This window comes from Sturnira hondurensis, unplaced genomic scaffold, assembly GCF_014824575.4.
Source record: "Sturnira hondurensis isolate 20B ecotype Veracruz unplaced genomic scaffold, ASM1482457v3 Scaffold0021795, whole genome shotgun sequence".
NCBI lineage: Eukaryota > Metazoa > Chordata > Mammalia > Chiroptera > Phyllostomidae > Sturnira > Sturnira hondurensis.
In genome coordinates this window covers 1901906-1929579 of record NW_028094426.1, presented here as the reverse complement: position 1 = coordinate 1929579, position 27674 = coordinate 1901906, and the positions used below count along the sequence as shown (strand labels likewise).

The 27674-nt window shown below is 41.3% G+C and overlaps 1 protein-coding gene across 3 annotated transcripts in view; it reads right to left on the bottom strand.

The window, feature by feature from the left end:
• ITPR2 (inositol 1,4,5-trisphosphate receptor type 2) overlaps nt 1-27674 on the bottom strand; it is a 456496-nt gene that overhangs the window by 243832 nt on the left and 184990 nt on the right. For all 3 annotated transcript variants that reach the window (XM_037033923.1, XM_037033924.1, XM_037033925.1), the window contains 6 exons: nt 12593-12682; nt 12352-12477; nt 8517-8639; nt 7670-7870; nt 5343-5594; nt 1536-1661 (listed from right to left, as the gene is read on the bottom strand). In XM_037033923.1, coding sequence (XP_036889818.1) covers nt 1536-1661; nt 5343-5594; nt 7670-7870; nt 8517-8639; nt 12352-12477; nt 12593-12682 — 918 coding nt within the window. The remainder of the gene's footprint in view (nt 1-1535; nt 1662-5342; nt 5595-7669; nt 7871-8516; nt 8640-12351; nt 12478-12592; nt 12683-27674) is intronic.

The window sequence follows — 27674 nt, the reverse complement described above, 5'->3', positions numbered from 1 at the left end:
TGTTTCAAAGGTAGCATAATCAGTGGCAGCTGTCATCAGCTTTCTTCAGTTTAAAAAATAAAAGTCTTTTTAGCTTTGCAGCTCATGCTGCCTAGAATGTGACCTTGGTCCTTTTCAAGCTTATCTTTAGTCCATAGCACCTGCACCTCTTCGAATCAGCCTATAATCTCTTTATTATCTCTCTGCACGTGCATTTTTAAAGCTGTCATAAGCATATAAGCCATCCTTCACTTCAAGGTCTCTGGAGATACTTGTGACCAATCAGGTGCAAGGACTTGCATAAGGTCACAGCAGGGGTGGGGCATGTGGTGTCGATTAGGAGTGGTATGTAAATCCTGCTTAGAACGGGCTGATTTCTTTATACCTGCAGGCTGTCATGAGGAAGGCACCAAGTGCCTTTGAGTTCTGGAGAAATAAAGAACAGAAACCGTCTTTGGGCATACTTGGCCATAGCGGATCTCACCCATACTACACCACACCAAAGGTAAAATGCGCACATTTCACCTGCAAGCCTCAATTAAATAATTCAGTTCCTGGACTGGAATAATACATGATTTATGTTATTGTCCAAGACTGCTCTTGGATGTCTGGATCTGCAGTTGATGTTTTATTACATCCCCTTTGTCTTCCCTCCCTCCAGAAAGAATTGTGGGGAAGCAGTGAACTAACAGGTAACAGTCAGCATTCATTCTCCTAAGACAGTGAATATGTGGCCCTCACTAACCCCACTCCTCCAAGCATGTCTGTGTGTGGCCCGCTGACATCTACCAGCACTCAGGAATGTGGGAAACCAGAGGATTGGGACAGGCCATCATAATACATCTATCCTCTCTTAGTGAAACTCTTATTTCAACCTTACGTCCTTTAACTTTACAGAAAAGAACACAGAAGATTTTTTAAAAACTCAAATAATATACACTGAAAATAATAGTGATTCATCATGCAAAAAAAGGGATGAGCTATACTAACTAAAATTAAGGTTCTTTTATAGGTTGCACTTTTATAGGTTCTTTTATAGGTTGATTCTTTCCTTCCTTCATTCATTCATTCACTCACTCAATATCAATGGAGCAAAACATATGCTAGAAAGTATCTAAAAAATACCAACCAGCTCCACATGTTCTCCTCAATCTGTACGCCCCTGCCCAACAGCTAAACTGCCAAACACAAGGAAATGGACTGAAAAGCAGAATATATTTTGATTGGCATGAGTAAAAACACTAGGTATTTATTCAATTACTGGAGAACACTTCCAAAGAAGACTTGAATAAGCAACAGTGAGCAATGCTAAATCCTGAGTAATCTGCTCGAGTAGCTTTCCGCCCAAAAGCAGTAGTTCAGACCTCTTGAGATCTTTTCCATCTGTGATTTGTACTTTCATTCATGATAAGAGGTTGAATACCAATTGACATCTGCCAAATGTCTTCTCTAACCTATGTAAAGAGGGCACTAAAATTCCGTTTAATAACAAACCAATGTGTATCAACAACTTTACTGAACACGAAGTAATACTTAATGGTCAACGTGTAACTTACCCTGGCCATATCCACCAAGAAGTTCTCAAATAATTTCCAAATGTGGTTACTCGTGTAAATTTCTTTCATTTCCACTTCAGTGTCAACGTAACAGTGATTAACAAAATTCACATAAGCAATTTTAACCTGTACAAGTTTCAAATACAAAAGAAAGTGAGTTTTCTTCATTGCTCATTTCCAGATCTCGGTTATGAAAAGTTAGATAAAATTTGTATTAGTTCCAATGGTAGGTTACAGCACATTCTGTGTCTACCCAGGAAGCATTCCCACCTCCCTTCTTTTACTAAGTACAAGCTGTCCCCTAGCCCGTCATGGGGAAACACGAGCCCTCATAATCCATTCCCTTGGGCCCAGAGGTTGGTGTGAGAATGTGTTTACTTAAACCAAGTCTATTTGAGGCACTAGGAGTCAAAACTGCTCCCTTTTCCTTTCTCCTGCCCTTCTCTTCTCTCCACGCCCTTCCCTTCCCCTGCTCTCTCTGTCCCTGTCTTATTCTCTCTCTCCTCCTCCTGCCCCCACCCCTCTACCTCCCTGCTAAAGTAGAACAAGGTCAAACTGAACTCCAAGAAACCATCTTCTCCCAGTGTGCAGAGGAAAAGCATGGTCCAAAAAAGAAAATAAGGCAAAACCACGAAGAAAAAGGGAACCAAAGATGGAAAGAATTCTGGCATTCTTTGAATCCCTTAATCCATCTAAACATCTATCCTTCAAATTCCCAAATACAAGAATCAATAGAATTCCTGTGTTTTTAAAATTTAAACTAATTTCAGTTGGGTTTCTGTCACTTGCAATGAAGACAATTCCAATGTCATGTTTAAATTTGTGGACTAAATAATACTTTATTGTCATTCAAATATTGACAATAATACATTGTCACATTTAAATAACTATTGCTGAGAAAAAACAGGTTCACAGTTTACAAAAAAATTGTATTATTTTAAGATGTATTAAAATTCCTTTACAGATTAATTCCTTATAAATGACTAGGGTGAATCTTACCAACATGTAACATTTTTTAAATGCGTAGGGCAATAGTTTGTTTTTCATTTTCTTCTTTTCTTTCTTTTTATTGAAAATATGATCAACAAATCTCCCCAGAAAATGTACATATATGGGACCCCCCAAAAGAAAGGAATTATCTTCTGGAGAGTGGGCCCATTTGTAGTACAGGCTTCCCCACCAGGTGAGTGTTCTAGGAACCCACCTGTATCAGTGCACCAGCTGGTGTTATCGTGAGAGGCAGTGTTCGGCTTCAGTGAATTTTTCTGAAGACTCTTTCAACACGTTTGCCCATTTCACAATAGGTGATTTATGAGCACACCTGCCCACACCATGCTGAGTGTTCAGTAGTTTTTGACCAAAACCAGCATGACCCCCTGCCCCACCCTCTCTATTCACCCGATCTTGCCCTGAGTGACTTTTTCGTTTGTTTGTTTCTCCAGATGGAAAAAGTCCTCAAAGGGAAACGTTTTGCTGATGTGCAAGCCGTGAAACAAACAACAGCAGAAGCACTAAAAGGCATTAAGATCGACGAGTTCAAAACCTGTTTGAACAGTGGGAAAACATCTCAGTTGGTGTACTGTAACAAATGGAGAGTACTTTAAAGGTGACTGAGCTTCAACATCTAAGAATAAACACATAATTTTTTATAAATAAGTACCAGTTTTTTGGTTCCCCCTCTTATAGATATATAAGAAATCACGTAAACAATTTTAGGGGATTCATGGGACCCAAGTTAGAACCACAGCAATACAGGGTCAGCTTTCACAGCCTGAGTAGTTCTTATCTCTAGCTGACTGAGGTCTAAAGTGAGTGTTCAGTGACAGGGTACCTGTGTCAAGGACTGACCACAGGGCAGGGGGACATCAGAGCCATTCAGTGCACTATCATAACCACCCTGACAGCAGCTAATATCGATTCATTGCTTGCTACATGTCCAACACCTTCAACATTTTTTATGTAATATCTTTTTTTAAATAGTTTTTTTCTTTCTCTTTCAAAGATTTTATTTATCTATCTCTAGAGAGGAAGGGAAGGAGAGAAGGAGAGAAACATCAATGCATGGTTGCCTCTCATGAGTCCCCTGCTGGGAACTAGCTGCAACCCAGGCATGTGCCCTAATTGGGAATCGAACCACGATCGTGTAGTTCACAGGCCCGTGCTCAATCCACTGAACTACACCAGCCAGGGCTTGTATGTATGTAATATCTTAATGTAATCCTCCAACAATCCCATCATGTCTAATTATTTCACATTAAAACTGTGGAAACTAAAGATTAGAAAGGTTATTAACCTGTTGAAGCCAGTCATGCTGCTAAAAAGTACTGGGTCCAGGATTCTGACTCACTGTATAAATCACTCAGTCGTTCCAAACGCATTTACTAAGTGTGGGCTCAGGCTCAGGCAATACAGCAGTGAGCAGACACAGACCTCGTTAGTTTTAGGCCTCAGCCACTTCTAGACCTCAGTGTTTCTGCTCCTGAACCTCACTGAGCTTACAATCTTGGGAGAGGATGTGAGGGATACAGATTATCTATTAACTAATAAAATTCGAATGCCAAACTTCAGATTATAGACTCTACTACAAGAGGCCAGGGAAGTCTTCCTTGAAGAAGTCATGCTTGAGCCCTGGCTGGTGCAGCTCAGTGTATTGAGCACGGGCCTGCGAACTACACGATCGTGGTTCGATTCCCAGTCAGGGCACATGCCTGGGTTGCAGGCCAGTTCCCGGTTCCCGGTTCCTGGCAGTGGATGCATGAGAGGCAACCATACATTGATATTTCTCTCCTTCTCTTCTTCCCTTCCCCTCTCAAGATAAATAAATAAAATCTTAAAAAAAAAAAGAAGTCATGCTTGAATTTAAAATCTGAAGGAAGAAGTGGAGTGAAGAAGCTGAACCTAAGAGGCACGAGTGGGGGAGTTAGAGAGAAGTATGTGTGGAGAGAAGCATGGACAGAGTCAAGACCCCAAATAAAGACAGAACCAAGAAGTCAATCACAATACCATGCCTCCTCTCTGCCATCATAGTTTAGACCGATCAGGGCATGAAGTACCCCTAGTTTGAGATGTCAATAATTCTACAAAGCATATTATCAAGTCCATTACTACATATACTACTTAGGAGGAGGAAAGTTACCCTAACCTGACACCTTTGAAGTTACTATGATTTAAAATGTTGGTATTTATACCATATTCAGTGTATCACACACTTTCGGGCTTTGCAACAATATACCACAACAGTAGAAAAGAAAGAGATTATTACAGTGTACATTCCTGGGAGCCTCATTAATCCTGTTGGCAGACAACCAATTCCTAATGAAATTTGTTCCCTATTATCAGAGCCAAACTAGGACAGAGGATATAAGTTGATATGTGAATAAAGCAAAACACGTGTCCGTATTTCCAAGAATGCATCTATTCTGTAAAGCAAGATAAACCTGCAGGGCCCAACAGATGGTCCCCCAGCGCCATCTCAGCCTCTCCTACCAATGACTGTGAATTATTTATGGAGCATCTTGTTTGTTCTCAAGAATATACTAGAAGTTACAAGTGAATGTTTCATTTTGTTCACATGGCCATATTTAGAATCCACAGACTCCTGTAGTAGCTTTCAATGACTATGGTTTAAAAACATTTATTATCTTCCACAGTTTTTTTATAGAACTAAAATAGTAATTATATAACTAAGCACAGTTCCTTGACGAAATACATGATCTCATTATAAGTAGTAGTAGGGGGACTTCTGGCCCTTGGGCACTTTAAGAATTATTTGCAATTCTCTAGCCACTAAGCTTTCACCAGGCTTACCTCGGGGATGCAGTCATCATGCGTCACCACCCTCACTATGTCGTCCAGGGGCAGAAGGGAATTGCACTTGATTTCGGTGTAGACGTTTTTCCCCTCGGTACAAGCTGCCAGCAACTCCACAAGGGTGATGTGGTAGGCCAAGGGGCCACTCTCATCCCCTCGGTCTCTCTCTGAGCACATCATATGGAGAAGGATGGGGAACGATGCTCTATCGTTGTAAAACACCAGCACATCTTCGCCTCCATTTATCAACTGAAATGATAACAAGCAAGTCTACAGGGCAGCCCAGATACTCATGCTTGCCGTTATAGCCAAAGGCCTGTTCCATCTGGAGACAGGTGTCTCTTTGCAAAAATACAGATAACATTGCAAAGGCAGAATGATACCAAGGCAGGATGGTAAAAGGATTCTAGTCAGGTGCCAAGTAATTAGTTATGAGCACTACCAAAACCATCAGGGGAGATATGGGGGTGGTGGATGAGGGCTAGAAGGAAGTAACATGGATGATAGTAAATTGTTCATCAGTGAGTCACCCACTGAAATCAAACCTGCAAAGTAGTCAAATAAACTTACTTCCCTCTACTGCAAATGAAAGACTCCACTGCCAAAGCATAAGAAATCTCAAAAGTGTAAATGCAATAAAGCAGAATAAAATATCCCTATCTTCTTCACTAGTAACAGAATAAGGAAGTACATTGAGCCAAATGCAACTCTCTAATACTCTGGAAATCACATGTGTCGTGAGCATCAATAAAGGATGGATGTAAAGGCAGAAACAGGAGAAATAAAGAGAAAAGGAAGCCTGTAATAAGAGAAGGAGGAAGAGGAAGAGAGGAGACAGACAAACTTTTAGGACATAAATTTTCCTTTGTATTTTGTTTATATAATTTTAATGGAAAATTCCACTAGGTGGTAATTTTATTGCTCCAAATCCATAATGTCTTATTGCCTCTCTATTACAAGTACCAATTTTCTAACCCCCTTGTGAGATATTTAGGTGGGTAACAGAGCTTATATAATTTTTGTTTTATTTAAATTGATAAGAATTAGTTGGCTTACTTTGAAAATTTTGTTGAAAGAGAATGTATATGTGTCAAAATATGTGTTATATTCTCACACAATATGAGGTACAAACACTTCTTTATACAAAGAAACACTTCACTTTCTAAGTGTCATAGAACTGGCTTATATATTTGCTGCTTTCCAATTCTAATTCTCTCCTTGATAATCATTATACAAAATCGTCTTAGTTCCCACACACTTCTAGGCAAGGAAGAACTAATGTAAATGTAAATGTGAATATAAAAAAGGTAAATTTCACAAGTGAAAATGTCCCTTGAATGTTTAATAACAAAAATTTACATTAAAAATTCAAGAGGAAGGGTTGCCGGGAACACGTATAAAGGACACACCGACAAAACCAAAGAGGGTAGGATCAAGCAGGGAAGTGGGGATGGCTGGGGTCGGGGAGTGCTGGGGAAGGAAATGGAGACAATTGTGCTTGAACAACATGAAAAAAAATTCAAAGCATGAGATTTCTATGGAACAAAAGGGACTCATATTGCATCAATATAAAAATCACCCTCATTCCCAAAATCAAATATGTAATTTTATGCAAATCCCCCCAAACAAAATAATCTACTACATAACTGTTTGGTACCCATGTTCTAATCCATATAGACCTTCAGAAAACCATTAGGTCACAGGGCAATGATTTGCCCAAATGGGCTCAAAAAGCTGTCAGTTCTCCAACAACTCAATGCGTAAATCTCACTTAATTTCAAACATCACAGTGAAAATGGAAAAATATATTAAGTACTTCATTCACTTGTTTTTCTTAAACAACTTATGCTCAATAGCTAAGTGTACACGTGTAATAAATCCCTGGTGAATAATTTCTATTAATTAAATTCCCTTCATAGCCCTCTGCAAATATCAGCAGAGAACACCCATTCTAGATTTCATGAACATCGTAATAAAGGTACTGGGCAAGTAGAGTTTAATCCATTTCTGTAATCCATTAAAAACTTAAAAATATAAAATTTTGTCACTTTCATTCTAAATAATTTATAACATTTTGTAGGATTTTACTTATTATTTAAAATATGTAGGTTCATTAAGGAAAAGAAAAGCTCTTGGTGAATTATAAAATCAACTTATGTAACTTCATTCAAGTTAACCAACACATATTTGGGCTTAAGTCATCATGATTCAATTATTTTCCAAACCTATGTTGTTGGGTTTTTTTCTCACTCTAAATTGACAGACAACACCTGTTCCAGCATATTGTTTGTGTGAAGCTGATAAAATGCAAACCAAGAACATACCTCTGTCATTACCATATCTTGGCATTTCTTCACATATTTACCATCTGCTTTTACGATCGTTTGCAAAAACCTCAGGTATTCCACGTGGCGGCCGTGAGTCTCGACGCAGTGCACAAAATGCTGCACCGCTCTCTCACTGATTTCATTGCACAGATGGTAATTGTTCATGAAGATGTGCCGCATGGTCTCTGCTTCCAGGAGCTAAACAGAGAGGAACGTGCCCTTGTAATTCTGACAAGATCCATTTTCTGTTCTACGGGACTTAAAATAACGACCCTGCTTGTGGTCAGTTTTATAGTCTACGCAAAGCCATAGTGAGTTTTCTGTGCAAGTCTTTGACAAGATGCAATGAGATCATTCACCACTAAAAGAAAACTGAGCTCACAAAGGATTTGAGTTGGGAAAATGAGCTTATTAACATACAGATCAACAGTGGGCAACAGTGTTCTTGAGAATAATTTAATTATCTATTATTCAGCTCTTCCCTACTATCAGCTGACCCATATTTTACTGAATGTTTTGAACTCTACCTTTGAGTCTTTCATATGTATCTTACTTATGGCATTGTCATGTTCTTTCTTTTTCCTAACATTAAACTACACACACACACACACACACACACACACACATAAATGAAGTCTTCCTTTTCAGGTAAAATGTATGATTTTTCAAGTTTCTTTAAATGTCTCCTTAATGGAAATAAAAGATATTCACTTTTAGGAAGGGAACCCCTACAAGGAAAAAAGAATAAGGTGATGAAAATTAATAAAATTCTATTCACCGGTGCTGCTAAAACAAATCTGATGGATACTTCACCATAAGTATGAGAAGACACTAAAATACTTACACCAGGAGTTAAAAACAAGTTCAGATGTTTATGAAGGAGAGCTTGATTCTGTGGATTTCCCCTACAGAAATTCTGCAGAAATGTGTGGGCTAGGTTCATCACTTCATCCATCTTTTCATCGTTCTGGAAGTCAGAGCGGGGCACGTGAGAGAGAAGCAAACACACTGGGGCAAAAACCGTCTTGGAAACAAGCCCCTCTGCACACTCACCTTCCGTCTCTGACGCTCTTTTATGCTCGGGCTCTTTTATGCTCGGCGTTCTCCACGCCTTTTTGGTTTCTACATCTGCCCTGGGGGTGATGCCCACCAGACACCCCTCCCCCCATTTCCTAGATGTGTCTCTCTTCTCTATTTCCTCCCACTGTCAGCTGTGCTCTACTCTTTCAGATGCCTCTCAACTTCAGAGACTACCTCCCTTTCTCCCCAACCTTCCTGCTCGTCCACTACCATTTCCTATCACTGTACACAGCTGCCTCTTTCTCCTGCCTCCCCTACACCCCTCCTCTGTCCTCCCTCCCTCTCTGTCTAGCCCCTCTCTGCCACACCCTCCATTCCTCCCCTTTCTTGGGTTTTCCCTCTTTCCCAGTGTTTCTGTGTACAGGATCTCCCTGGATTTTTTTTTTGGGGGGGGCGGTGGTTTCTCCTCTTTCCCCACCTTCTATACCCCTGTCTCCCTCAGTGGTCTCCCTTCCCACTGCTTTTCCCACCACCTCTTTCCCCTCCTCCTGCTTCTTCTGCTCCTGCCCTGCCCTACCTTCTTTCTCCTCTCTACTTGTCCTCTCTTCCCCCACGCTCTAAATCTCTCTGTGCATTTCTGACTTTATCTCCTTTCTCTCCTGGCCCCTCCCCCTCTGCCCCTCCTTCTGCTATTTGCTTTGTCTCTTATTTCCACCTCTTTCTTTTCCTTTTCTCTTTGTTTTCTCCCTTACTCTTTTCCCCCCTCTCTTTTTGTCCCCTTTTCTGAACACATGTATTTACATACTTATTTATTTAGTGTATTTCTATTTTTATTTTTCAATTACAGTTTACTTGTGATATTATTCTATCAAAATTGGTTTCAGGCATACAGCATAGTGGTTAGACAACCATATACTTTACAAAGCGTTCCACCTAATATTTCCGGAACCCACCCTGGCCCCATGCATACTCACCACAGTAGTTCTACACTCCCTGTGCTGCACTTTACATCCCCGTGACTGTTCTGTAACCACCACCCGCACTTCTCAATCCCTCCACCTCTCTCACCGGGCCCCCAACCCCCTCCCCGCTGGCAACCTCCGCTCTCTGCTCCAGTTCGTGTACTTCCGCTCAAGGTTGTTTTCCTTATTCACGGCCATTTCCCAAAGCCCCAGAACACTACCATTTGCTTAGAGGACTCTCATTAAGAAACTTAAGTCTCAAAATTTACAAAGGCTGCAAAGTTCTCTTCTTAAAAGTGGTCTTTGAAACAATACCACTGAAACCATCTAAAGTTTTTCTTAATCTAAGAGTCTACAGCGCCTGTCATCTATGGCAAAACAATGAACCTTGAGATCCTTAATAGGCACATTTTCTCACATTTAAAATGGGATGAATTAATAAAACATATAATAAATAAGTCCAGAAACTCCCTCCTAGTTTTAAAATAGGAAACTTTCATTTTAAATTCTACTAACATTTCCTTTACTTGTACAGTCCAAGAATAGTTAAAAGACATAAAAGGAACTTCAACCACAGGAATATTCAATTCCCATTGAAGAGCTGGACAGGACAGAAGAACACCAGGGTCAGTGCTATTATATCTGATATTTCTTTGAAACTCTTATACTTTCTTTTTGCTTCTGAACATTTCAGTTATTAAACCTGAGCAAACCTATAACACGAAGTCAGAGTAAAATGCTCAGTGCTACTCATATTATTAAAAGAAGGGACTTGATCATATGTCCAAAGCCCATGTTGCAAAATCAAAGATAAAATAATTTGGATAATAAATCTGGAGGATTTACAGCTTTTGTCCTTTCAATAATGCTTTTATTGCATTCTCTGCCACAGTATGAGTTATTTCACTGAAGGAATGGAAGAATTTATGAATTTACACACTAAATGTAACTAAGGGGGGTGGGGCAATGCAGTATGAAGAATAAAAGTCCAAGCGGGAAACTTGTATACCGAAAGAGTCCTGTCACAGCACGTGTGCCCAAGAGAGACACAAAGGGCACCCGCCAGTAGGTGCCAGAGCCTGAATGAAGTGCAGAAAGCATTCACATGGAAGAGTGGGCAGCACCAGCGATGATAGGTTAGCTATTACCAAGTGTTTAGAAATGAGTAACTATAGTAACACACACACACACACACACACATATTCCCTAGCTTTGTATATTTAGAGGTTCTGCAGGGGCAAAGCCCCAGTAGCAATAAGTACACTTAGTCCTCAAAACTTTGCTTGTAAATAACTTTCTCCCTCAAACAGAACTGGGGCTACCTAAAGAAATGGCTCATGCCAGAGTGGAAGCAAGAAGAATGCAAGGCGATCCTACAACATTTTCATGTGCAGAAGAGCAAAGAATGATGGGGACATTTTACAGGACAGAGTCACTAGCTTAAAGGGGCTCCCTTGGCTAACTCTGGAACAACCTGAGAATCCAAATAAATAATAATAGAGACCGCCCTGGCTGGTGTAGCTCAGTGGGTTGAGTGCGGGCCTGCGAACCAGACGATCACGATTCAATTCCCAGTCAGGGCACATGCCTGGGTTGCAGGCCAGTTCCCAGCAGGGGACGCATGAGAGGCAACCATACCGTGATATTTCTCTCCCTCTCTCTCCTTCCCTTCCCCTCTAAAGATAAATAAATAAAATCTTTAAATAATAATAATAATAGAGACCTAATATAACCCATTGGGTAAAATGAGCATCTACAAGTCCGCTCTGGTAAAAATAAATAAGTGAATAAATTGAAAGGTTGATTTAAAAGTGGGCTGTTTACCTAGTTTCAAAGAAACTATCCACAAAATACTTATTAATTACAAAGGAACAAGGGGTACTTGACAGTGGGGAATCCTGGCAGACACCATCAAGTGGTAAAGTGAACACCATCAGCAATGGAGCAAACTGAATGCATGTGCCACCTGACAGGAAGTGGTGGGAGAACTCAGTGTCACCTCTGTTAAGTTCCTGCCAAGATGCAGAACTGAATCAAATCACAAGGATACATCAGATGATGGAAAAGAAGGGACAGTCTTAGCCCTGGCTGGTGTAGCTCAGTGGATTGAGTGTGGGCCTGCGATCAGAGTATCGCAGTTCGATTCCCAGTCAGGGCACATGCCTGGGTTGTGGGCCAGTTCCCAGAAGGGGATACACAAGAGGCAACCATACATTGATATTTCTCTCCCTCTCTCTCCTTCCCTTCCCCTCTAAAGATAAATAAATAAAATATTTAAAAAAAAAAAAAGAAGGGACAGTCTTCCAAAGACCTGGTCTGCCTTCAAAAGTGTCAAGGTCATAAAAGCTCCAGCATAAGGAGATTAAAATGGATGTGACAACCAAAGAGCACCTGTTTCCAAAGTGGACGTTTCTGTCAAACAGGACACAGCTGGGAAAATGGGGGTCACCTGAGTAGCTTGTGAGGATCAAGTGTCAGTAAAGAGTCACACTCTTTCCTCAGGTGGATGGTGCTCACGTGGTTATGAAGAGTGTCCTTGTTTGCAGAAAATGCACACTAAAGGGCCACAGGGTGATGGGGAATCAGATCGGTGATAAAATTTCAAACACGTCAAGGGAAAAACTCATTGTAACTTTATGTTAAAAAAATTGCATCAGAATATAAAAAATTAAAGGACAGATGTAGCTAAGAACTAACCTTTTCATAGGGTATCTGCAGAAGGTCCAACACCACCGAATGAGCGCCCATATTTTTCAGTAACCGCTGATGCTGATTCCGGCTTTTTTTATTCTGTATGCAGAGTTTACTCAGCCTAATCAAAATCTTTTAAAAGAAGAGCAGTGAATACAACCAACCTAACATTAAATATAGTTTCTGCACAAAAATTCTTTGCCATGCAAACATAAACCCACGTAAAAAATATTTTACTTCTGCTGACCTCCTTCACGATGCGGTAGTTATTGCTCTTGTTGCTGTCGATCTGAGGTTTCTTCGTTCCATCCTGCACTGGACTTAAAATGTTCGATTCCTGAAATAAACACAAATATATATTTTTGTGCCATATACGGCATTGTAACAAATTTATTTTTAATAAACAATAACTATATTTTGCAATTATTTTGTAAGAATGTATTACTCAATTAAATGCTTCCTTTGCACTTTTTTTAATCCAATAAAAAGTCCCTTGACTTACATGAGCCATGCAAATTACCATTTCTCAATAACAACCAAATTGCAAGGTAAATGGCATTACTGATAACTGAGTTAAGCGAAAATGGAGAAGTTATCACTTATAACATTATCAGTGTACTTCTTTATGCTAAATTTACCAGACATATTATACCTTTATATTGCCTATAGGAGAAGGAACAGTAAAAATTCAGGGCATAAAAAATATAATCATATCATCAGGGATGAACTTCACGGGGTGGGGGAAAAGAATAAAGGAGAACTGAATGACAATGAAAAGCATTTCAGGAACAGGAGGGACGAACACCTTCACCCGAGAGTTCGCTGGCAGGTCACCATGATGTCTGTACAGAGTCATAACATAGAGCCAACCAAACACATACAAAACCACACAAACCAAGAAAGGAAAATAGCATTTAAAGTAAAATTATATTTTAAATTACTAAATTAATAAAGCTTATTAAAAGGACCTGGAACACCAAAAATATTCCATTTTAGCAACCACTATCAGTAGCATGAAACAAAAAATACATAAATATAGTGTACAGATTTTAAATATCAACTATTGGAATCACCATAGGAAAATAAAACATCCTATGGTGATTCCAGTAGTTTAATACATAAACATTTATTAATGATTTATGGTGATTCCAAACAGTTTAATACATAAACATTTATTAACATTTAGTTTCTGCCTAGTATTAGACAAGGTGAATGGATCGAAAAGAAACATAAGACATGGTCCTTCCCATAAGAAAACCGCAGTCTACCTAAGAGAACAGGGAGAAGTACAAAAATAAAGATTTGAACTGAACAGAATTCACTATTGGGAGAGAGAGACACTAGCTATAGTTTTAGACAGCTTTATGAAGGAGGTCAAGTTGGAGCCAAGGTCTTGAAAGAGGAAACCCAGTTAAGTATGAGAGACTTGCGGAAGAGCAGGGGACACTGGTCAGGTGAAGAAGTCACCTTAGCCATCGGCACTGCAGGAAGAACAAGCATAGCGGAGTGCAGAAACTGACAGACAGCGCATGTTGCAAGAAAGTGGGCAATTAGGTGAAGTGGGGCTGATTACCTCCCTGTTGTACAAAGTGGAAAATATTGCACTTGGGATAAATGTCAAGTTCAACTTGAGTCCAAAAAAAAAAGACAAAACACACCTACACTGATGGTATTGGGATCTCTCAGTTAAAGGCAACCCCAATCTAAGCTCAGAAAAAAGCAACACCCTGGCTGGTATAGCTCAGTGGATTGAGCTCGGGCCTGCGAACAACACGATCGCAGTTCGATTCCCAGTCAGGGCACATGCATGGGTTGCAGGCCAATTCCCAGCAGGGGACTCATAAGAAGCAACCATACATTGATGTTTCTCTCCCTCTCTCCTTCCCTTCACCTCTAAAGATAAATAAATAAAGTCTTAAAAAAAAATTTTTTTTAAAAAAGCAACAAAAATATATGAAGCCAATAGATGTGATTTCGTTTGTACCAAACTGTTGTTTTTATCATGTTCCACAACAAATTTACAAAATTAATACAAACAAGAAGCACAGGAAAAACTTCTCTTGCTAGTCAAAGACTTTTGATGAAATGTTGCAGGCAGAGTGACTTGATCAGTGACTTCACCGCTCCTCGGTAAGTTTTGGATTCCTTTTGTGCTTCTCCCCAGGCAAATGTGGCCCAAGATGCAGGCTCCCCATCTAAACTCTACCTTAGCAGCTAACTGCTTCTCCCGTTTTCCTGAGCATATGGAAATTCCCTTATATGACCTCTCCTCTTTCCATCTGAAAACGCACAGTGTCCTCCACAAACCTGTCTACCTTCCGTGTGGTGCCTCAGAGAGAAAGAACATTTTGATGCGTGGATTTTGAAAATGCCATCTTCCCTGCCTCTGCTCCCTGCTGCCTTCCTGTTTTTCGTGCACAGGTAGTTTCTACCCTCTACTGATTCTTTCTCACCTCTTTAAATATATGTCAAGTTGAGGCTAGCCAAGCACTTTCAGGGATCCTGCCCATTCTGGAAAGTAGTCTCGCACCTCAGGTAATTGCCCCCATTAAATTTCTCAAAAGAATAATCCATAACATGCTGTGCTAAATAAAAGTGCTTGATGTGCCAATCACTGTAATGGCCAAAACTTTCTTTACCATTTGATTCTGTGGTTCACTACCCTTTTCTTTACACCCCACTCTGTTTTCTTGTGACATGATACTCTTCAAGGTTGCCTGCTACCTTTCTGACCACCTGTCTCTTTCACTCAACAAAATTAGAACCGCAAAAAGTAAAGAATATGAACATTGGCAGCATTCACCACACTACTGTTCGATTCCAGGGCTGTGTCATTTATCTCTCCAGATAAATTCTAGGAGGAAAATGGGAGCAGTCCAACATGACCCCAGGTAAATGAAAGAGAAAAAATGCAAGACATTGTCTGCAAGACAATAAATACCAAGTGAATTCTCAAGCGTGGTAGAAGAAAATTAAAAACTGTATACGTAAGTAAAGCCAGTGCAGAGGAGGGAAGGAGTCCAAGTGCTAATATTAATGGAAACTATTTAGATGGAAAGAGACTGGAGGTCAAAGAATGACACAAATAATTTGATAGCAAAAATAATATATTGTGAGTAGAAATTGCAAAATCTAGGAATATAATTAAATTTCCCGTTCTGATCACAAAAGTGGAGGTCGAATTTTTAAAAAGACAATATTCATTTTTTTTCTGGAAGAAAAGAATTATTAAAGAAAACCAGCTTTGTACTACAAAGCAGGATTAGGGTATTACCGAGTCCAAAGAGTGACAAAGTTCCTAAGGTAGAAAGGATGTCTTTCTGATATATGTCAACTTTTTAAAAAATCAGTTAAAAATAAAGGCAAGCCTTTGACAGATATATTCAAGTCTATTTTTTAAATAATGACCTGAAGAAAAAGCAATTGACTTGTTTTGAGAAAAGTAATCTCAGGCAAAACCTACTGCATTACAAAATGCCCTTTAGTTCAGCCCAGGGGAAGATATAGACAATGCTAACCTCTGTAAGTATAGAAATTATGAAGAATAGTTATTTTAATTTAAAATTGCCAGCAGTCAACAAAAGAAGACAACACTGGAGAATTCAATAAATAGCCCCTTCTCACTTCAGAACATGATTCAATGTAATTGCACTGAACAAAAATATGAACCAATAGGACATCTGGATGATTCCACAGCACTGGTTAGGGGAATTTAAGAAATATGTTAACTATATTGTTACAGTTATGTTTCTGTTTTCTTATTTTGATGCCAAAATACTCCAAGTGGAAGGCGTTTCAAGAGTTTTCCTTCAGAAGGGGCAGAAAATGATTGTCTTTTTAATATCCTATGCAACTTTGGTCCTTGGTCAATGGCCAAATCCATAAAACCCTGGCTCTATTCTAATGACAAAATACTAGTAAGAGGAAAATGTCAAAGTGTAACTTATTCAAAGTTCTGAAGCTGAGTAGCCTCCAAAAAAATGTGTAACCCTAAGAACAGTAGCATGCTTACAGTAGACATCCAAAATATCCTTTGACAACATTGATGAAAAAAATAAAGATGGCACTCCAAAAGTCCTTGCACTTTACTGTAATTGCTTTCTATCTGCAAGAATTTAAATTTATTTCCTCTAATGGAATGTGGGGAACTGCTTAGTTAAGTGATTTTAGAAAGGCAGCTAGAATTTTAATTGCATAGTAGATACTGTAACATAAAGTAGTAGGTTCAGAAATAATATAGCAACAGTAGTCTAGAAGGATCTAGAAATTTCTAGAAGAATCTACTACTTGGAAGGACAACAGGATTCTAGGTAGAGACTCAAAGAGTGAATACCTAAACAAATACTGGATCTGATTACAGCTCCCCTCCAACGTTTATTTTGCATTAGGCAAGGACACTCTTTTATATCAAAAGCAAAACAATACAAGACAATGACAATGTATGAACTATGGAGTCAACTAAACATTGGCACCAATTAATGGGGATCCACCTCCTTTGTTTAAACTAAGGAAATCATGCTGTTAAGAAAGAACTTACCAAATCCTACAAAGCAGAGCTGCCATCTGCAGTTGCATGATTCAAATAGCTCAGCGCATGCGTTCTCTTTGTCCCCACCCCACCGAAGTTAAAGCAGGTCCTTCCTCAGCAAGACTGCAAAGCATTTTTCTCACCATCTGTATCCTTAGCTTTCTCTTTCTGTAACCAGTCTTCAACTGAATGGCACAATTCACCCATCACCCTCCTCCCAACTTAGATGTCAAAAATCTCTCCTTTCCCTTCCCACCTCCCTCCAAAACATAATAAATGTCACCTCCTTCAGACAACTGAATGATAACCTCACTGTAGAATGATGAGGGGTTTTTTTTCCTGCTATCTAAAAGTAACATCACATTCCTAAACCAGTCATTTAGGAAGATATCTAAGGGGTTGCAGAATCCCCCAAATCACCCTCGATCTACTTATCTGACCTTGCATATAAAGCTAATTTGGACCATCATGGGTCATGGTTGACAGCTTCTACTTGCTTTGGCGCTGCTTGGCGTTGAAAGCTGCTTGCAGACACAACCCAAGGCCTCTAATCCAGCAAAGAGCACTAGAGTCCTACCGCTCTGCCCACCAATACCGGTGGACCACCTCCCTCCAGACTTTGCTCAGCTCAAGCCCAAATCCCTCTCCTCCCAGTGGGTAAATGCGTAGCCCTAACCTCACCCCAAACCCATTTTTCTTTCCCTTTGTCCCAAGACAAATATAATATTGCTATTTTTCTGACTCATTTAACGTCATCTAAACTAGTATTTGATAATGATTAATCTGATGTCCTAGGAAACACCCCCAAAGCTTTGGCTCTCTGTGTGTCTGATAAGTACAGCAACAAAAAAGGAAGTGCTACTCAAGTGTATGCTCCTTGCTTGGCGAGAGAGTGGGGGAAACAGGCGATACACCAATGATAGGTATTGTCAATGTAAATGAACAGCCGTTTTTGTAAGAATGCAAGAGACGCCCGTTATAATACAGCAATGTGTGATAGTTTTTATATAATACTTTCTATAATATTCATATAGTATAATATAGAACATGTTTTTACGTAACCCTTGCCATGACTACATAAAATGAAGAAAGGACAGGCAACCCTTCAGTCAGCAGGTGGCCCAGCATGGCGGAGCGCTGTCGGGACAGTGTCTGGGACTGACATGCTCGGGAAAGAAGCTTCCCCCCACCACACCCCGTCGCAATCACACTGCAGCGTACCCTGATGAGGCTGTGAGGAGGGGGTGGAATGCACGGAATGGGCGAGAGGAAACAGCACTTTTTTAGACTCACTCTTCAGCAAGTTAACGGTGCAGAAATGTTGGTGCATGGGCCCGTGACACACACGAGTACATGTTCTGATTTGAAAGGATCAATTTCCAGTTTCCTTGTAAGCCACTTGCTGGGGAAAAGAACCCGTATAGGAACTTTAATCCTCACTAACAACATATATTGAGAACAAATGGCAAAGTGAAAACAGTAACTGTTCTTTGTAACATAAAGGGAAGTCATTTTATGCTCAAACAGCATTAATTTAAATGTAGGCCAGCACACAAGAGGGGAAAAGATTCTTATAGTGGAAGTAATTCAAAGAGCTAAACTCAGGAGATAAAAGCTTTACATATAAGAATTTGCATTACAACCAAATAGAGTGAGGATGTGTAAAGTACCACGTGGCTCAAAACCAAAACTTAGTTTTCAGATCTATGTCTTGTGAAGGACTTGCTGAGTGATACTCATCTTTAGCAATCACTTTAGCAGCATTAGCTCTAACATAAATGACAGGAACATATAATGTCATATACACAAGTGAAGCAAATATATGATGAGGTGTGGGGCACAAAATAGAAAATAGAGACAAGAAAATAAAACCCATGAAAGGGCTCTGGCTGGGGGCGCTCAATGGATTGAGGGCCGGCCTGCAAACCAAAGGGTCACCGGTTCAATTCCCAGTCAGGGCACATGCCTGGGTTGTGGGCCAGGTCCCCCAGTGCAGGACACATGAGAGGCAACCACGCATTGATGTTTCTAACCTTCCATTTCTATCTTACTTCCCCTTTGTCTAAAAATAAATAAATGAATTCTTTCCAAAAAAAAAAAACATGAAAGGAAATCTCTCTCCAAAATTAGTGCATAGAAGTTCTTCACGAAATTACTGCAGTGCCCCGTCACAGGCCAGATCGTGGAGAGAGACTGTCCAAACACATGAACTTTTTGGTACCAAGTCATGAAGGTTAGACAGTCTGCCAGTTACTTTCATCAGGAGTCAGTCAATCACAACTTTTGCCAGAGAAACAAAGTTTATATTGAACTATTTTCCTGCTGTGCAGAATCAAAGTACTAACACTTGGGAAAGCACAATTTTCTTTCAAGATATCCTTCAGAGGGACCTGCCTCCTTGCCTGCTTGCTTCATCAAAGAGAAAAGATCAGATGTGGTAGGCAAAGAATGGAAACCAGTTTTTGCTTTTAAAGAGTAATGGGAAGAGGAGGTCATAGAAAAAACATCAGTCAAGGAAGATGTGCATAGAGAGAAATAGAGGAAAAGTGATGGAGGGAAAGGGAGGGAGAGAAGGAAGAAAGGAATTAAATTCCTTCCCTCACTGAGATAAATCTGCAAACTAAGATTCCAATGCCCATGAGGAAAGTTAATGTTAAGAAAGACAACGCAAAACACTCAACAATGAGATTGTATCATTCCCAGTGAAATGAAAACAATCAAGAACTTTTCTGAAAGGACTTTTAAATATAAAGCTGTTTAAAATAATCATAAAGTGAGAAATATTATCTCTCACCCCAGACGGACCCCCCCTGTGATTGCCACCTGCTCAAGATGACACCAAGGCACCATCACTCAGCACAGATAAGAGACAGCTTTATGGGGAAAGGGTCAACTACAAGCCGAGCATCAGCAAGAGAAGAGAAGGCAGGTGGCCCCCTCTTCACCTCATCCCGAAAAAAGGTGCTAAGCACTCTGCCGAGCAAGGGCATGGGTCTAAATTTCTGAGGAGCCATGCCCACCTCCAGAAACTTCGTACAGGGCAAATTTGAGAATGACCAATCAAGGCATACGCAAACTTCTAGCACTAGGCTGCCTAAATTCAGTGCCTTCTGTTGGAAGGAATTGATCAAGGACTCCAGCTTAGGGGACCCACAGCAATTAGACTGCTCCTACTGAGGAACAGAAGCCACAGGTCCCTTGAGAACCCAAATTTGGGTACAGCTCTTAGAAGAGAAGACAGCTGCCCCCGCCCCCATCTACACCCCACCATACTCAGGAAAACAGTCTGGTCAGTGTGTGGTCCAGACAACCTAGAGTGAGTCCCTGGGAACATATTTCAGGTAATTCTATTCCTTATGTCACACATCCATTAAAAGAACAAAAACTACAGGGTAAGAACCAGCAGATGTAAATCTAGAATGCATGGATATGACAAAAAATCTATTAGAAACACTGAAAATTAAAATATAGTCTTTGAAGTAAAAAATAGATGGTTTAAACGTCAGACTTCAGATCAGTGAAAGTTGTTTTTAAGGGAAGCAGGCAGCCACACAAAGGGTTTACAGATGGAAGATAAACACAGATATACCGATATAGACATATGATCCCTGTGAAGAAAAATTAATAACCAAAATAAATAATATGAGTGGGCACTTCTCTTAAAAGCACTGTGATGCCTGAGTGACCCACTTCTCTGCTCTATATAAAGAGGTGGGTGAACATACAGGGCAATCCTGACTTAACCCACTCGGATTCAGTTTCCTAAGTTGATCCCTCCTTCCTATATTTAGAAGGCGACATGTATTTGAATGGGATGAATTAGTCATGCCACTGATGGTGCCAACTCTTTATATTCTAGCCTTTTAGCTTTCGGCAGCGATGGTATAGTTTCAATCTCCTAGAAGATAGGTTTAATAAAGAGAAATATCATAACATACAATAGGTAGTAAAGCTACAGGTACTAGGGATGCCATGGGCTTATTAGATGACCAAATCCCTCCCACTGCCTTCTCTATTTGTAAGAGATCACTACAGTGATGGGAGCATTTTGGATCACAGGCTGAGATTTGTTGGTGAGCGGACGGTAAATTCACATTTATTGCCCAGGGTAAACAGAATTTAACCACTGAGGGGAAAGAAACTTCTCTTATATTATCAAAGACATTTTTATTACTCAAATGAAGAATCATATGAATGCTATCTGGTATTCTGATAGCTAAGGGGAAACAAAGTTAGACCATTATGAGCCGTTTTAAAACAATGCCAATCATCCTGTGTTTAGAGCCTTTGTAAAGATTTACTGAAAAAAGGGTGATGATTGCCATTCGCCTGCTCGAGTGCAGGCTGCCTTGTGACATACTGTGACATATTTCATCCTGTTTACAATAAATTGTCACTGCCTTCGGCAGTTGGTTCATTGCACGATATAGAGTATTTGACTGTGTACAAGTTAGTTACTTTGCAGTTTCTCACTTTTGTCTCCATATATTAATCTATTATAATGAACTATTCTTCTGGCTTTTCAATCCACCCACATGTATACATTTCTACAGTCTCCTCCCTAGAACATGCTTCCATAACCTCACACCTGAATCTGGCTGAGAGGCTCCTAACTGGTCCCCACTTCTGGTCTCTTATTCTGCTGAACCATCCTGGATTCGGCCAAAGTTTGCCAGGCGATATACTCACAACCCCACTCAAGAATCTGCAAAGGCTCCCCAATTCTGGCTACTTCAAATATAAATCACTTACTCTTGTTGAACGCTGCTTCTCTCGTTATTATTCTTGAATGCATTAGCTAACTGAATCCTCCCGCTCCTTCAGTACACTGAGGCCTTGTCCAAGCAGTCAGGCCCACCAGGCTCTACACAGCTCAGTATCGAATCAAACACCATCTCTTGTTGTTTTAAGGGTGTCCATTCTGCCTGTTCACTCTTTGTCACCAAGAGCCGTATCTCGGATATTAGATTTGATTCTAGATGATCAATCTTTCGGAAGGGAAATGAGACATTCAGGTGACTATACAAAGGCAAGTCAGCGTGACAGTGAACAGGCTCAAGCAGCACTTGCCGCAGCGCGTTCCAATGAAGGTTCTGCTCTGGGGAAGCCTGGCGCGCCATCAGGGGGAGGGGCTCAGACAGGGGAGGCGTGGCCTCAAGCCGGCCACCAGCAAACAGACGTTACAAGGATACATACACGGACGCAAAATAGAAGAGTCTCCCACTGCTGAGAACTATCAAATGTGGAATATGATAAAGTGCAGCTGCACATCGAAAAGTGATAGATAGAATATTTAAAATACCTCTTTTTAGTTAAGAGAAGGAAGCACATAGAAGCCAAAAGAGATATGTTGGCATACTTTTCAGACTTGAATAAGATTTAGTGCTATATTTTTCTTTTAAGGAGCTGCATCAAAATACATCAGAGTTTCCAAGCAGTTATCAAACACTGGATTTATTGTTGGCCTTGAGGGCCTCAGTCCGTACCTGACAACCTGGACCCTGGGTTTTAATGTCTCCTGCACACACACACACACACACACACACACACCAGGGAGAGGGAGCAAAGCCTGCTCCCCAAGCAAGAAGGAAGGTCTGATCAGAGACCCTGCCTCGGAACCTGGCGGAGGCACCCACAGTGCTAAACCAGGCAAAGACGAGGCCCACCGAAGAGCAAAGGGTACCTGACCTGGGTTTGGCTTGGTAGAAGCGTAGAAAAAGGCATGGAGGAGAAAACTCTCCTGTGCTCCCACATACAAAAACAAGCCCACTTGTACTCAAGACGGGGACTAGAATTCCCACTTATAAAGGGACTCTCATACTCCCAAGCCAAAACACGTGTTTAATGTGGCCAAAAAATGTCTTATTTCAAAGTGCCTCACAGAGACAAATGAAGTTTTCTGTGGATTACACTTAAGCCTCAGAGACATTCCACACATAAAGCTCCAAAGAATCTAAATTCATTAAAAAAATCTTTAAATTACTAAGTATCTAAGCAAACACATTCCCAGGGGCTTCTGCAAGAATAGGGAACTTAAAACTGCTAATGGCCTTTTTTTTACAGAACAACTAGATTCTTGATATAGAACCTATATTATACATTTCTGGTTTAACAAAAAATAAAGAATGACCCCACAAGACTACAACCTCCATCTACAAAGGGAAAAAATGTAATCTGAAGCCAGATCAGAGAAGTCTGAGAATCAAGGCAACATGATAAGTTTCCCTGAAAGCAAATGTCTATACTGTGCAACACAGCGACGAAGGCTACTCTGAGCAAGTGTCAAATCTGAGGAGCTCAGCCAGAGACTCCTGCCGTCCGATCTAATCTCAGACCACCAACGCCCCGTGATCACACCCACAGGCCATCGCAAATACTCTGAAAGGGAAAGCAAGCCAGATTTCAACCTCCAGGTCTAAAGTCTCACAGATAGAAGCTCGATGTCTACATTCAAATATTTAGAGCTGCTTTACTCATAATGGCCCAAAGTTTGAAGTATTCAAGATATCTTTCAATAGGTAAATGGATAAACAAACTGCACAACATCCAGACAATGAAGTATTTTCAGTGATTAAAAAAATGAGCTAGCAAGTTATAAAAGAACATGGAAGAAGCTCAAATATAAAAGGTCTGTCTGGAAAAAGTCCAACCATTGTTCATATGATGAGAACAGTTTGCGTGACACTGATGTAACCCGGCAGCAAAGGAGAGTGGACTGGAACGTGCATAAATGAACAATGACAGCTTCACTGTACTAGTCAGTGGGGGTGGTAGATGCCATTGAGTGAGCATGTGTACTATGTGGCTGTCACATTCAAAATGACTGAGTAGAGCAACGAATCTGCATCAAATTTTTCATTAAGTTTGAACATCCCTCCACGGAAACTATTCAGATGATTCAGAAGGCCACAGTTATGAGCAACTGGTGAATGGCAGCTTCATCACAACAACATGCCTGCTCATGCATCACGTCTTTTACAGAGTGTCTTTGCAGAACATCAAATCACCCAGGTGACTCAACCCTCTATAGCCCAGATTAGGTGCTCTGTGACTTCTGGCTTTTCCCAAAACTAAAATCACCTTTGAAAGGGAAGAGATTTCAGCCTGTCAATGAGGTTCAGGAAAATACAACGGGGCAGCTGGTGGTGACTGGGAGAATTGTATAAGGTCCAAGGTGCTTACTTTGAAAGGGACCAAGGTGTCATTGTCCTATGTACAATGTTTCTCATATCTTGTATCTTCTTCAATAAATGTCTCTATATTTTTCATATTTCATGGCTGGATACCTTCTGGATAGACCTTGTATATTGCTAAATGAAAGAAGCAGTTTGCAAAAGCAAACTTTGCTAAATGAAAGAAGCAGTTTGCAAACTGTATAATTCCAACTATATGACATTCCAGAGAAGGCATAGCTACAAAGAGAGTAAACGATCGGTGCTTGCAAAGGCTCAAGAGTTCCTGAGGAAGGGACAAACAGGTGAAAGAGAGAGATGTTTCAGGTCAAACTGTTCTGCACGGCACTGTAATGATGGATACATGACATGTATTTCTCACAACCCATAGAACTGTACAACACAAAGAGTGAACCTACAGCAAACTATGCAATTCAATTAATAACAATGTGTCAATATTGGCTCATCAACTGTAACAAATGTACCACATTAATGTAACATGTTAATAACCAGGGAAGTCAGGAGAAGAGTTACCATATGGGAAAGTTCGGTACTTTCTATACAATTTGTTTTCTAAATATGAAAGTACTCTACTAAAGTGCATTATAAAAAGTATATGAGCCCTGGCTTCTGTAGCTCAGTGGATTGAGTACGGGCCTGCCAACCAGAGGAACGCGGTTCAATTCCCAGTCAGGGCACATGCCTGGGTTGCAGGCCAGTTCCCAGCAGGGTACCCACAACAGGCAACCATACACTGATATTCTCTCCCTCTTTCCTTCCCTTCCCCTCTAAAGATAAATAAATAAAATCTTTTAAAAAAAGTATATTGGCTCATAACCAAAGATGACCAAAAATATAGCAAAACAAGCAACATGAGTGAGAATCATAAGGAACTCCCAAGTAATTGAGATCCTGGAATTATCACATATAAGCTATAAAACAGTCATATGTAATCGCAAAAATAGCAAGCAACAAAAGATAAAAGTGACCAAATATATTTGAAAAAATCTAATTTGATATCTGAAAAAGTACAGTGGCTGAAACCTAAAAGTCAACAGGAGGAGTAAACAGCCAATAAGAAAGATGCACCTACAGAGACTAAGGTAGGTCTAAAGGCATTTTCCAGATTCAGCACCAAGTGCCATATATGGAAAAAGTAAAAAGGAAACTAATAGATCTGGAGGCAATAACCAAGTTTAGCACACATTTCATTAGTGTTTCTAAATTAAAGCAAGACTATTCTACAGACAGTCAACTTCTCAACAGGAGCCACAAAAGGCAGAACACCTGGAATACTATAATCAGAAGTGAAAGAAAAGAATTCTCAACTAATGAAAGAATTTTGTTCCTAGTAAAAATAATGTTAAATTTATAACATCTGATAAAAGAGACTTAAAACACATAAAGTAAGAAATTAATAGACCGCAGAGCAGCGCCCCTCGCCCGGGCTGCGCTCCTGCCTCGCTGCCCTCTCCAGGCTCTCGGGGCCCTACACAGACTCTACCATCAGCTTCGGGTGGATCAGGCCGGAGCCGCCACAGCTGCTGCGGAAGAAGAAAAAGCAAGCAGCCCCTGGCCGCTGACTGGGCAGTCCAGCCTCAGACCAGCCAGAAGTGCAGAGCCACCCTGGTCCTTGCTGTTCATCACTTTGAATATTTCGTGATAGTACCTCTGGCCTGAAGTGTTTCTGTTGAGAAATCAGCTGACAGTTTTATGGGAGCTCCCTTGAAGATATTTTTGAGTGCCTACTATGTGCCAGCCTGTGCTAGGAACTGGAAACACAGGTGGGAAGTTCCGACATGTTCCCTGCTCTCCTGGTGCTCACCACCCCATGAGTGATGTCATGTGCAGACCAGCAGAGGGCTCCATGAGGATTTATAGAAGATGCCCCGAGTTTCTGCACCCTTGGTGCTGCTTCCCGTGTGGCTTGTGATGGTCACCTGCAGTCCCCACGCCCTGAGGATTGGTTTAGGATAGGGAGAGGAAAACGGCGGCGGAGTAGGACGGAGCGACTCCAGTTCTCGTACCCCTGGGAGAAAATCCTGGCAGATTTACTGAGAACAGCGCAATCAATTCCCCAACCAACAATTCCCCAGCATTTATGAAAATAAGAGACCAGAGATAGTGACGAACCAGACAGCTACAGGTCGTTGGGGTCTCAGGGAGGTGAGTAAGGATGGAGGCGGCCAGGCCGGCAGCAGCCATTGGCCCGCGCATAAAGACCTCGGAGCCGTGGCTGCCTCAGCGGTCAGAGCCCAGAGGCTTCCTTCCCTCTGTGCCCAGCGACACGGGCGTCTGCCACAGAGGACTCATCAGGACCCCGGCACCTGTGAGTAAAGACAAAAGTGGCAGCAGCAGGGCCGGCTGCCGTCGGGAGCCAGGCACCCCGGAGTAAAGTCAAAAGCAGCAGCAGCGGGAACAGCAGCCATTGGATGGCATGTAAAGACCTCGGAGCTGCTGCTTCTGCAGCTTCCAGGGCCCAGAGGCTTCTGTCTACGGCCAGTGTCGGGACGTCTGCCACAGAGGACTCAGCTGGAGCCCAGCAACTGTGAGTAAAGACAAAAGCGGCAATGGCAGGGCCGGCTGCCCTGGGCCAGCCAGAAACGCCTCAGAGCCGCCACTGCCGCTGCGTTAGGGGTGTAGAGGCTTCCGTCTTCGGCCAGTGCCACGGAGGACTCATAGGGAGCCCAGCACCCAGTGGAGCATAAGGCCAGCTGCGGGGTCCTTGGAAGAGCTGGCTCCCTCCCTCACCATCTAGGCGGGGCTGGGTGGCAGAGACCTGTCTGCCTAGGTGTGCAGGGAGGGTGGCAAGGACAGGGAGCCATGTTCAGTTGCGATCTCTGTGGTCGCCAGCCCACCAGCCTGCCACCCCAGGAAATTTGAGAGGAGCATTGTCCTAACCAGTCAGGTTGGGGATTGGGCTGGGCTGAGAGGTACCCTTTCTGGAGAAGTTTTTACTGGAAAGAGGACGGAGGTGTTCTCCTGTGAAGGCAGCTTGACTTGCTTCTCACCCAGCCACAGGACTGGAAAGGACCAGTACCAGATCCCGTGGGACCCAGGCAGCCTGTCAGGTGGGCGGGTGCCCGCACCCCAGTCTGGTAGCCTGGCCTACAACCCAGCCCACAGAGGGGTCCTGCCAAAACCAGAAAATAACGGATTGGACAGTTTGAAACCAACAAGGAAGGAGGTGGGGTTTTTTTGTTTTTTTTTAACTTTTTTTTAAAACCTTTTTTCAGTAATTGTATATATTTTTTAATTTTATTGTTGCTGTATCTTTCAGTACTCTGTTCCTCTCCTTTCTTTTTTCCTATTTTAGTCCTTCTTCCTTTCACCCCACACTTATTGCTTTTTCCTCGCTTCTCTTGCCCTCTTTTTGTGTGTGTATTTGTTTGTTGCTTTCTATACCTTTGTAAATACTTCACAACAGATCTCTCAGGTCTTAGCCCACTTTACAGGTTCCTGAATTCTATTACTGTAGTGATTAACTCTACTTGCTCACACGCTACGCCTATTTACTATTCTTTACTCTCACCTTACCTCAAAATCTGACCACCTGCAACCTCACTGCTTTCTAGATACAACTCACAAGCCTTCCCTCCCCAACAAGAGACTTATCTTTGGTCTATCCT